Raw genomic sequence first — 12997 nt, 5'->3', positions numbered from 1 at the left:
GCAATGCCAACGCGAAATATGTATATTGAAAACCAAGCCAAACCAATGCACAGTTCAATGCAAGACAAAACAAGAACGATACGTGGATTGATAGCGAATCAGGAGGTAAATATATACAGCTACAAAAGGCTACAAAGAGTATTTGAGCACGCGCATATATTACAACGATGCGTTCTTTCTCAAATTTGATATGCATCGAATCTTGTACTTGTACGAAAATTCCCACTAAAAATGATACGAGATCTATAATATGCATAAATCTGTAATATAGAAATCTGTAATAAATACGATAACATTCGAATATTTCTTGCAGCGTACTAAAAAGCAATCGACGAAAGAAACGGAGCACGATACGTCGAATAAACCGAGAGCCAAATATATTCAAAATCAAAGCAAAGCTGCTGAATCTACGACAGAAAGAGCGCGATACGTCGATCGACGATGAACGAAGACTGAACTGTACCGAAAATCAGGCGAATCCGATGCACAACTGAAATGCACGACAGAAGGAGCGCGATACGTCGATTGACAGTGAACCAAGAGGCAAAGCACACTCGCGTAGCATTGTACGCTGCCGCTGGCGTTGATGGTGGTAGTCACGAGTCGCGTGGTGGGAGGCCTCAATAAAAGTCAGTGGCAGACTGATTGTAATTCAGAGTGGCGGTAGACTTCGGTACCAGTTCCCCGTACGGCCGCGTCCTTTCTCCGTGCCTCTTTTTCTCTTTTCGTTCTTCTTCGTTCTTGCGTGCGGTCCTTGGTGATTTTTCAAAAAGATTTTCTCCTCTTCCTCGATATCAATCTCGTCACCGATACGCGTACAAGAAGAAGTACAGCTCGAACGAGAACTTGGAGTCGATCGTCGATGATCATAGGTCCCAGATCAACGCGACAGACGCGAGAAACCGAGGAGACGTTGCTCGACCACGTTCGACGAGGTGCGTGCCTCTACGAAAACTCGCGAGACTTCGTAAAGATTATCCGGCGAGCTACCTGCTTGGGAAACACACGAGATCGATAGTGTCGTGGCAACGACGTTTTAGACTGACCCTGTTGGCGAGTTGTTCCAACCTGGAATAACTCGATCCTGCACGTTTTCCCGCCAGGACAACCCATTTTCGATAAGATTCATGCTCGACACGGGCAACCGAGTGGCAATCGAGCGAAGCTGGAATTGTTTTTGGGAAGAAGAACGATAGTTCGAAGAGGAAGATCGGAGATTTTGAAGGATCGAAAAGACACGTGGATCATTGGTCGCGTCATCTTGCGATCAGCTGAGGCATAAACGACCAACGAACGCGTGCGTGTAGTCAGTGACACCGGGGTGAAGGGACATTTATCTTGGACTTTGTGACATTCACGGTGATCGCCTGGCGCCTGAAGAGATTTTGACAGAGGAATTTTCAAAGTTTTCAAGTTACTGGACGAAGCAGCAGAATGGCCAGGTGGAATCGTATGTTCGCATGGGAAAGGTGTGTCGGAAGTGTCCTTTTGGCAACTCTATTCGCCGTTTCGCACGTTAAATCCGAGGAACAGAAGTCGACTGTATCGCAGACTGCAGCTATGGTAAGCGTTCGAGCAAAATCTTTTTGAATTTCGATCATTGGAAAATACCTTGTAGAGAAACCTGACAAATGTATTTTGTCGATCGCAATGTCAAATTCATTTTGTAGTCGCAATATCCGTTTATCCCTATGCTAAGTAGGCTAATTACGATTCCGATAACACCGACTCTTTCGAAAAGATACTGTCAAGTACGACAGAAGTCAGAAAGAATGATAGACATATTTGAGTATCAATAATTAGTCAAGCACACCTGGTATTCTGTCAGAATGCTAGTAGTCGATCAAAAAACGTTGTTCCATCAAGATATACCTATGAATCTTAAAAAACATTAGCAACCATCCGAGAAAAAGTTAATCACCCGAAACGTAGTATTATTCGATAAAAAAAGTAGCACAGTGGAATAGTAGGATTTTCATTTCTCATTCGAATCGATCAATTTTCAAAATAGTCAATTTTATTTCTAGAAATTCTGTAATAATTGAACAGAAATCTGTCAGTGTAGAGTGTCGTAAATAATGTAGCGTTATAATAATGTACACCAAAATCTAGCATTTACGCGAGTATCGTGAAAAGCTCCAACGAATTGAATGGAAACGGACAACAATGGACATCGATGAGTAAAATTACGTTGTGCAATCATTCGCTTCTCGTGTGGTGTGCACCGTGCGGTCGGAAGTATTTTCATGGTTCTTCCTGGAAAATGAAACGTTTCGAACGAACGCAACAAGTTCCAACGGTCGGAGACTTTACAGAGGGAAATACCTGCATAGAAACGGTTAATCGTACGGGAAAATTGATTCGCGCGAATCTGTCGCACGCATGCTACATGTGTGTGTCATACGTGAATGAGTAATGGTCGCGTACACGGTTTCTTTTGACAACGCGAATAACATTCCAGAGGAAACGTTTATCTCTATGACACTGATATACGGATTACGATGAACACCAGGCATATCGCGAGTATGACACCAGCTCGATCTATAAAACGATCTTTCCTACATTTTACTAGTAATTAGAATCGAAGGACAGTACTTTGTTGCTGATTTGCTATCTTTCTTACGACGTTTCTTTCCATTAGATGGATTGTACATTATCGTTATTATTAGTGTTTAACTTCGTTTTGAAAATAATTTATCTAACGATATTAATATCGAATTTTATTTCGTTTGTATCGTCGGTATTAACTTCATATAAGTTGTTGGTAAAAATTAACGTTTGAATATTATAAGTTAATGTTAAATTTTATTCCAACTTCATATTATTCGTGTTATTAGTATTGACTTTCGTTTTATTGTATCATGCTAATACCGTTCATATTAATTTTATCTTATTCGTGCCACTAGTAACAAATCTCGCTTAAACCTTTCTCATTATCGTCAAATACTGCATCAACTTTGCGTTATTGCTGTTACTGATTATTCATTTCGATTTTACTTCATCGTATTATATTACCTTATCGACGTTATTAATAAAAGAAAAACTTCTCTTAAATATTTATTACTAGAAATAAACTCTATTCCAATATTACTTGCGATATTACTATCGACCTTTACCTTCCTTTATCTGTCACCGATATCATCGATACGAATATCTTCTCCAAAAATTATCAACAATTATTCTCTTATTTTTAATAATGCTCGCTTAAACTCTTGCACAAAGGTTCGTTCTATTGAGATCGAATCCCGGCGATAACAATTACCAATCGCGCGAATTTATTGACGATAACTGCGAAGATAGAACTTCATCAGATAGAGGACAATGGTAGTATAAAACGATAGGAATGTCGCATAAGTAATTTCGTCTATTCCTGGTATTCTGAAAGGTATGCAGCGTATAAAGCAGGAAAAAAAAAAAATTCAGACCGGTTTGCGAACATAATGACATAAGGTCGGACAGTGTGACGTCACTTAGCTACCTTCGCTGACAAAGTTCAGCTACGCGCGATGACTCGCTCCTGACCTTCGATTCATTGAACAGCATCGGCTACAAGCTTACGGTAGTATTATACGCGTTTCAATGGGAAATTTCACAATTCCTAACAATGCCGATCATCCAGTTTCCTAACGAACGTTTCTTCCTATTTAACTTCGCGTTTCGGGCCATAATTGAACCGAATAACAGAGATCGCCTCGGATAAGTCTGATAATAGCACCTTGGTCGAACGACGGTCATTGAAATCGCGGCTGTAAAGAGGTAATTTTGCGCGAGCCTCTTAAGCAATCTCGGTACGCGATAACGACGTAATTATCTGTCCCGGTAAATACAAACGATGGGCCGCTTTATCTTCAAGGTTCGCGACACGTGAGCAGACCGATCTCACACCCTTGATTGCGATTACGTTCCATCGACTCTTTGTTCGGCGTTAATCGACGCGTGTATCCGTAAACCAGAAGGGGATTTCGTTTTGACAAGTGTCTCGATACCTGTTTGCAAATAAAACTCGATAATTATTAGAGGAATATTTATTTGTTCTGTTTCACAATGTTAGTATAACGTTATTGAACGTCGGTACAGTTAAATTCTGTCCTCTATTTTTATTGTCATACGTTGATAAAGAAACATTTCTACGTGAGGTATATAGGTGAAAAATTAAATAAATATTAAATAGGTGTTACTGTTTATTAACTGCAATCGCGTGTAAATAAATTTTATGTTCTTTACGATCGATAGAAAAGAACGTTATCGCGTGACTTTATTATGTACATCGGTTTTACGATCGTTGATTCGATTCCGTCAAAAAACGAATAGGAGTAAAGCTTTGTAGATGTCTCGATCGAAACGATAATGTCAAATACCAAGTTCTGCTTGCACTCGAGTAACAGCGTCGCGAGTGAAAACTAGGCTAAACGGTTGTTGCAAGTAGTAAGAATCAGGAACGTAGGCAGTAGAATCGTACTTACTTCGATCAGACATATCGCAGCGTACTTATACTTATTCCTTAGCTTCTCTTATGTCCTTATTCAGATATATTTACGCGATTGCAGAAAATTTATCGAGGGGATTTTTTTTTGTCTAAATTAATTCCTAAAGGAATATCATTTCAATGGATCTTTCCAATTGAACTATCGGAATTATTTGGCATATTTTTTAACGGTTCGAAAGATATTCAACATTTATCCCTCTTTTCTAAGTTCTTTTCTATTTTAGTATTTAACGTACTTTCAAAGAAGGAGGACAGTGGATATTTTCAAGTACATTTGGTATTATTTGATCGTTTTTCAATTTATCAAAGAAATATCAAACGCTTATTCATTTTCCATAATTTCATGTGCACGCTTCATGTAGGTTTAAAGGACACAGCTGATTTTAATTATTCATAGTATTCAATCGTTCAATACGATATAAGAATCATAAAATCGTCTCGATTAAAAGAACAAGTTTCCTGCCGCGTGTTCAAGCCGTACCGACACGATAAACATGATCGATTGTCCAGGAAGAAATGCTATTGCCCTACGCTAATTTATTCGATAATTATTATAGCTGTCTAGTAGAACGATGTAGTCGTGATACATCACTCGACACATGGGATATAATACTTTGCACTACGATCTTGCCTATAATTGACACGAATTTATGTTCCTGGCAATGAGCCAAGTCAAACAAGCACCAGCATGACAAAGCACCGTTTCACTCTAAACGCCCATGTGTTGTAGCAGAGAATTTTAGAGACGAGGTACGCCCTTACACGCGTTTCAAACGCGGCATCGTAATCCGTAATGACTTAATTATCGAGAGGAAAAATAGTCGTTCATCATTCTCCATGATGAAGCAAATGGTGGTCATTAATTTCCTTTTCTGAAGAATTATGAGGCTGGGTGAATGAGGCCGTAATAGGATTTGTGTAACAATTATGAAATTATTATCACGAATTACGAGATGGTAAAAGGTGGAATAATTTAAATACTCTGCTAATGAGTTTCTTTAAGTATTGTAATATTAATATTTCACTGGAAATTTCACGTATTCACGTACCCTAAATTTTATATTATTTCGTTTAATTGATAATATTTCATTTTATACGGGCGTCTTTTTTAATCAAGTTAACATCTCATGCAACTTTTCTCTGTACAAATCAATAATATTGTTAGGCATAAAAGATTAACGCAATACACAAACCGCGATCATTGGTAAATCCTGGAGCAAACAAAGTCGCTCTGTACCAAGATAATGATCTATGTATGACTTGGCAAGATTCCCGTGCCAAGTCAACAATTGAAAAAGACAAAGGCGCAATTCGATTCCGGTCATCCAATATTAGATACAACAAAACATTTTAACTACGCGAAAGATCTCTGCATCAAAAACTAGTGATATTTGTGATTAATGGCATATACGACTTCGTTTCAAGCGACTTTATGCGAGTTTATGAATTCATACACGCGATGCAAAATATACATTAATTATGCGAAACATCTTAAAAAAAAAATACGTTTCAAGCGTATAAAGTAAGAATCTCTAGATCTTTAGATATACTACGTGAAAAGAGGGGTCGTACAAAATCGCCTTAGATTCCTTATACTTTCGATTGAAGAAAAATCGTTCGTGATTTAACGCGTATAAAAATTCAAATAATTAATTTTATATTATTTATTACTTTGCTTGAGATGAAAAGATATTGTAACGAATGAGATTCTAGAACCAGTTAGTTACGCTATTATAGCACATATTCAAGCATATTTCAATTATCTTCCTGAAAACGCAACAATCCTTCCGAAGGAACATAAACCGTGTGAAACAAGGGTCTTTGTCTTTTCTTTTTTCTTCCGAAAGGGATGATGGTCAAGGGAAAAAAACTTGGTTTGGTACTTGGCAAGGTGCCAAGTGGTCGGTTCTCTCTCGGGTCTCTTTCTCTCGCTGACGGATCATACTAGGAAATGGTAAATAATGTATGTGCCTCGACACGGAAATACACGCGACTTAGGATAGCGAATCGTTGGCCTTCGTTGTGGCCGATCCGCAGTCAAGGCACGATCAGTCCGTCATCAGAATATTAATCATCGTCGTATAGATATTCTCATCGTCGCTCGATCCAGCGATCGTTCGCTCTTTTACGTATCTTTACCGTCTGGTGCATATGGCATCCAACTCTCTCTTTTCATCTGTCTTTCGAATGAGACGCGTGTTCTTCCTCAGGATGAGATTTAATCGAGTCGATTAGCTCAATTAGCGACGCCTTTAAAAATATTCGTGAATGGAAATTTAGATGAACGGTTTGACTACTCGTCTAGTCACAGGCGGCTGTACAGTCGTCCTTTCGTTAAACTCCTTCGCTTTACGATACGTGATCAAAGATCAAATTACGCGAAAGTGGAAAGGAGTTCCGATCGGAGCAAATGAAATCGATTTAAACTTATTTTATACTTTGGCGAGGGAAGAACTCGACGCGAAGCTGATTCTCACGATGGAAGACGACAATTTTGTGAAAACGGAACGTATGGAACTCGGAGAAGATTTTATATTGGGGAAAATTGATTAAGTAGATCTATTCTCAGGGAGATCTTCAAAATTCTGCGATATTTCTAACGTGGATGTAAATCGATTATAAAAATGCTCCTCCAACTTTAGAAGTTAAGCGCTTTTGTTTGAATGCACTCCGATAGGAAGAGGAAAGAGCTTAATTCAAAATTTGCCTCCTGAATCCTAATCATATTCTTCTAATACATCCACGCATATCAATTAACGTCTCATCAGGATTCTACTTCCATTGGTAAAATTGAACAGTCCAGAGATAGATTGTTCAGAAAGTCGAAGGAAGATGTATCTCCATGAGTAATCAAAGTGATACCGTTTTATCGCGTCGATAAAAAGAAATAGAAATGTATATTGCAATTACGAATTCATCGCTCGTCCGATCTTGAATACCGTTTAACGCACGAGGTGATACCGTGAGTAAAACAAAGGATGATTTATGAGATGATTTGAATAATAGAAGTAGCATTACAAATTGAAAATAGATTATTTCTTCATCGTGAATACGATCGTCGCATTATATTCTTTAAATTCAACGAAGCCCCAAGGTCTTCTGTAAAAGGTTTTAATGATAGCAAGATTCACCGAAATAATTGAAACGATTTATACGAAACTATTTGTTTCGTTCGAAGGAAGGAAATTCGAGAGCGAAACTTTATTTCTCGCAAGAAGAAACAATTTGTCTGCGGACGAGGTAATTATTGCGTTGGCAACTGAGTGATTGCGGATTTTGCCATTAGGTGGTATTGACAAAATCCAAGGCAATCACTTAGTTGCCAATCCAATACAAGGAAATATGAATCGATGAAAATCGACATTGACGTTAACAAAATTAATCGATTGGAGTTGTTGAATGTCAAGAAACGCATCGACTGACTAAATCGGCGACGCGAGGCTGACTGTCGCTGGTTCGAAAGTGCCTTCCGTGTCTTATCAAGCTTTGCGGAAGATGATTGCCGATGCAATGCAAAGATAGCACCGCTCCTGACAACGGTTTATTACAATTACTAATCGCGCTTGATCATTACCCGACGTGCCTCGAACGACTAATTAGATACAGAACTGTAATCGCATCGTTGCGCAAAACTGTCTCACAGAGAAATGTCCAATGCGGCTATTGCACCGAACAACGCGAGCAAACACGAGCAAACGTGAATTCGACGGAGATGCGTTAAGACTTAAGATATTTCGTTTATGCGAAGAAGGAAAAGAACATAGTTAGAAACGCATACAGTGGCTACAAAAGGTATCGACACGCCATTGTATTTATTATAGCGTTTCAATATTATTTGATATTTTTATTGTAAATTATATCTTTTAAACTTCCTAGTACTTGCGCACGATTGCAAAAGTTTGAAGCTTATTCGAACGAAATATATTTGGAATCTGACAAAAAAAGCTCTTCATTGGAAAATAAGTGTCGAAGTATTTGATAAATCAGCCAACTATAAAAGAAAAATGTTATCAATTGCATGCTTTATTGACTCTTGACTGACGGCATTCCTCAACTTGCCACCAATTTCTCTAGTTATCTTATTTACAGCCACTGTACACACTCTGTACGCGCTTAAAAATATGCGCACCTATGCTCGTGCTCCGTACAACTCTAAACTACGAATCCACGTGACAAAGCCGAGTATCCGATTTCTGAATGGAGCTACCTCAGCGATTTTCACACAGATGCGTGTAACCTTTCGCAACGTGACACGTGAGACGTGTGTTACGCAATTGACCACCATAGCGAACTTGAAAAATACATACAGCATCGATTACTCTAATTATAGATCTCACAAGACTTAATTACTTACATCATCTTTCCTCCAAGCCTCTCTTATATGCATAGATCATAAACGTAGAATAAATTAACTTCTCTTTACAAGATCACGCTATTTACATAAGAAAATCATCTAGCTGCTCTAAATGTAACTATAACTTCCGCAAAAGCAAAACATTCCCATTTAATCGCAACACGGAACAAAGAACGCATCTGATCGATGCAAAAGCATTCTCCATTAGAGGAAGGACTTTGCTTTGACAAACGTTTGATTATCCCTTGTTCCTTATGTTGATCCGATTTCACCTGATACATCTTCGATGATTTCACCTGATATATCATCGATGATGTCACCGACTCATCCTCGATAACCCACATTTACATCTCTTGACATTGGTGTACGTCGATACGCGTGCAATTCACGAAACAAGAAGAAAATAAAGGTTCGATACGCGTTTGGATCGGTTTCCTTTGTGATACGAGCAACCGACACTTCCGGAGTGGTTGAATCAGCGATTTTTTGTAAACCGACACCGGTGACTCACGTTGCTTTATCGGATCTCTATCTTTTTCCTTTTTTTTTTTTTTCTCACTGGACGAAGAACACCGATTGCTACACGGCATTCGTATCGTAACGCGGTTCATAGGTCAGCAACCTCCACGCTTTTCAAATACAAACAATATTGACCGAGAAAAGAGGAAGAAATGTCGCGGTATCTGCGCGTTCAATTGCAACCGCAGAGTTATGCATGCAATGTCTGAAGAAAGCGCTCGAACGCTTATCACAAAACACGTTTATTGTGTGTGAAGAAATTCACGTAAGAAGCATTTCGAAATCTTACATTATCATCGTAACGAGACACGACTGTCCCGATTGCGTTCCATTGCTTGCTTCTTGGCTCTCGATCGACGATAAAATTGAAAAATTACTGGAAACGGATATTTCAAGTTGAAACGTTCCGAACGATCACGACTTACTACGATACTATGGAATACAGAATTTTCTATCACGTCGTTTAGAAACGAAGAACAAATTAACGATCCTAAATGAAACCTCATCGTTGGAATGGGTTAAGCTAACAATCAAACGCGATTATCTTTCTCGCAAATACTTGCAAACTAGATTCCGTGGAAATCTAAATTCTACAAAATATAGATCTACTAATGTCGACATCTTTTCGATCTCAGTATCGTCTAATTTAAGAAATTACACTCGCCTAATTGCCAGTCGCGTCATAATTTTTCAAGAACATACGAAAATGTAATATTCGCGTTAAAATTCCGAGTATCGTATCTTGCAAGATAGTAACGGTTAACAGTAGTCATACTTTGCGGAACGGGACGAACCGAAAACTTCCACTACCGTTCAGAATAACTAATTTCGGCGAAGCGCGCGTTTTTATCGCGCCAACGATTCTGAATTCTAATAAGAAAACGCGCAAAATGACCTCGTAAAATCACACGGTGGCCGTTGTTCGATTCTTAACAATCTTCCATGCGATACATTTCAATTGTGTACGGCGGCGAATTAAGAAAAACGAACGTCAGGTTGCCTCGAGGTTATTCCTAAATCTGTTATCTCGAAACTATTCCACGAACAGGTGCACGCAAGATTTTAAATTGACCTCTTACCTGACTCGCCACCTGGCTGGGTCGAGTAAGGTCAGTTAGGGTCAAACACCTGTGCACTGTGCATGTTCGATGATTTCAGCGATTTTCATCGAAAAAGAAAGAAAGTACAAAAATTTGTGAGAAGGCAATGTCGAAGAAGGACTCGATGTCCTTTCGATTCCAATCTCTTTGATACAAACACACCAAGCCACATCTTCGCTGTTATAATTTTGTTTGCCACGCCTTGTCGAACTCAATATTGGCGAAGATTCTTGTACGTACGAAGTATCGCTTAAATTTAAGTTTCAGTTAACTTCGGAGTATCCTAACTCTACATAAATTATTCAACTAGTAACAGCAACCTATATAGTAATATAACCTGCGCTAACTGAATCCAAATTATTATAAATTACCTGACGATTTCAGTCGAGAGTTGAGCTAAATCATTCGTACTAACAGTTGTGTTAAAAAAAAATATGACGAACAAGTAAAATGAAATGAATAAAGATATATATCGTATAAAAATACATTTACGCGCTGCAGTACAATGCGATCGTTCGAATCAGCCTTTTTCTCACATTGGTAACGTGACGATGTTTACAATAACGCGACATACCATCTGACGATGATACGTCATAATTCGATGGAAAATCTTAGTTTCGTATCGCTGATAAAAGAATGCTCTTTAAATAAAATCCGAGCGTAGATCAACGAATCCTTAAACGGTTGATTATATCGGAAGATTAAACTTTATGACTGATAAAGTTGCAGTTTTATAAAGAAATTCGGAAGCCAATCTTTCGTTAAGCTCGACCCACTTCTACTCTTCTTCTACCTTCATCACGAACAATACTAGCCGATTCTAATGAGAATCGAGTATACTGAATTAAAGTAGACGTCTGAAACACGAATCGTACGAATCACTGGGCGGAATTACATGGCGTAAAAGATCCATCGATTGTTGATGTCGCGATAAAGGAAAAAAACGTTAGTACAAAGGCAATCGCGAGAGTACTAACACGAAAATATATTGCTCTGTAGTATAAAGATCCACGTTTGGACGATCGAAGATCGGTTTTGTATTCAAGGAACGGCTAGCAGAAGATGCGAAGGCGTTGAATACTGATGCCGTTTGCGTTGACAAAGACCTCTTCAAGGTCGGGGTCGCTATTCGATACCTCTTGTGCACTTCTTCGTCTTTTCTCGAGTAACAGATCCTTCGTGAGCCTTCGCTGCACCGTTAAACGCGACGTTGTTCTCGGAAAAGGACTCGAAAAAGACAGAGAAAGAGGGAATTTCGTATGTCACGACAGATATGTGGAATTCAACGAATCGTTGAATGTTTTTGGCTAAATACGGTTGCCCGACCAACTACTCTGTATATTTTATGTAAAATTATGTGTAGCTATAAAGAAGAAAATAACTCGAGATCTATTTTTGTTTCTGTTGTTGTCAGATTTACGAATTTATTTTCCATTTACATATTATTGCACTCTACGGTGATGATTTCGTAGCTCGAAAACGAAGCAGATCGCTCGGTAGGAAATCATTTAAGAACTTTGTTCACACTTCTTTTCGGGAATCGACGATAAACGTTGAAGTATGGTATATTGGCTGAAGATCTATTTTGCTCTTGTTATTGCGAAATTTCCAAAATTTATATTCTACGAGTCTACTCTTCAGAGATAATTTGATAGTTTGAAGATACAGCGAATCGTTGATACAGTTTTGCTCAAAAATTGACGGAAAAATAGATAAAAAGCAATTCGATTATTTCGTGATCGATAACAGAGCGACATAGTTTTGCAGGTGTTGCGTACACCTTCGAATGTTTCGATTTTCATACTATCGATCGCGCGCCGACTGAAAATCAGGGTAAGTCCCGTATCTGTTCTTTCCCGTGTACAGGCGTTAATCAGCAACAATGTCATTAACCGAGCCATTCGTCTAAGGGAAATGAAAAAGTAACGAGCACGTCGATAAATCAATCTAATAATGAACACGCACTATAAATAATACGTATCAATCTTTATAAGTCACATAACTGGGGATATTTCAAGCGATATAAAGAACGATATATATAGAGGGAGAGAGAGAGAGAGAAACTGTATATTTCGTTATAAAGTTAGAGAAATAATCGAAGCTCATGTACGTTGAACTTTTTAGCGACGAAATCACATTGTACACGATAGAATATTGCTACGACAAGTTCAAACAAACCGATGTCTTAGTTACCTTCAGTTACGTATCTTGCTCTTAACGCGATATACGATCACTACTTTTAGATTATTTGTTCTTACTAAACAAGGATAAAGTTCGACGAAACTAATTTTCTACTTGCAAATCGAAAGAATGTTTCTTTAAAGAAAAAAAAAGAAAGACGATTCTAGATCATTCTCAGAATCATTTTACTCTACTTTTCTGTCTTTTGCCCTACTTTACCCTATCCAAGAGAAAGAAATTGAATCGTTAGATCATAGGCATCGGTACGTCTTTTATACCAACAGGTACTAAAAACACGTGTTCCTTTTCAACATAAAGTACATCCTTTTAATCGCAAGATAATAAACCTTCTCCACA

The 12997-nt window shown here is 38.4% G+C and overlaps 1 protein-coding gene across 4 annotated transcripts in view; it reads left to right on the top strand.

Annotated features, from left to right (window-relative positions):
- The first annotated feature begins 604 nt into the window (after nt 1–604).
- Nucleotides 605–12997, top strand: part of LOC126866293 (matrix metalloproteinase-14) — a 39187-nt gene continuing 26794 nt past the window's right edge. For 2 of the 4 annotated variants that reach the window (XM_050619694.1, XM_050619695.1), the window contains exon 1: nt 605–1563. In XM_050619694.1, the coding sequence (XP_050475651.1) occupies nt 1435–1563 (129 nt within the window). In that variant the 5' untranslated portion in view covers nt 605–1434. The remainder of the gene's footprint in view (nt 1564–12997) is intronic. The other 2 variants (XM_050619697.1, XM_050619696.1) reach the window with 2 other exon arrangements.

Source organism: Bombus huntii, chromosome 6, assembly GCF_024542735.1.
Source record: "Bombus huntii isolate Logan2020A chromosome 6, iyBomHunt1.1, whole genome shotgun sequence".
Lineage (NCBI taxonomy): Eukaryota > Metazoa > Arthropoda > Insecta > Hymenoptera > Apidae > Bombus > Bombus huntii.
Note: the sequence above shows the minus strand (reverse complement) of the source record. Positions and strands in the feature narration are given on the sequence as shown.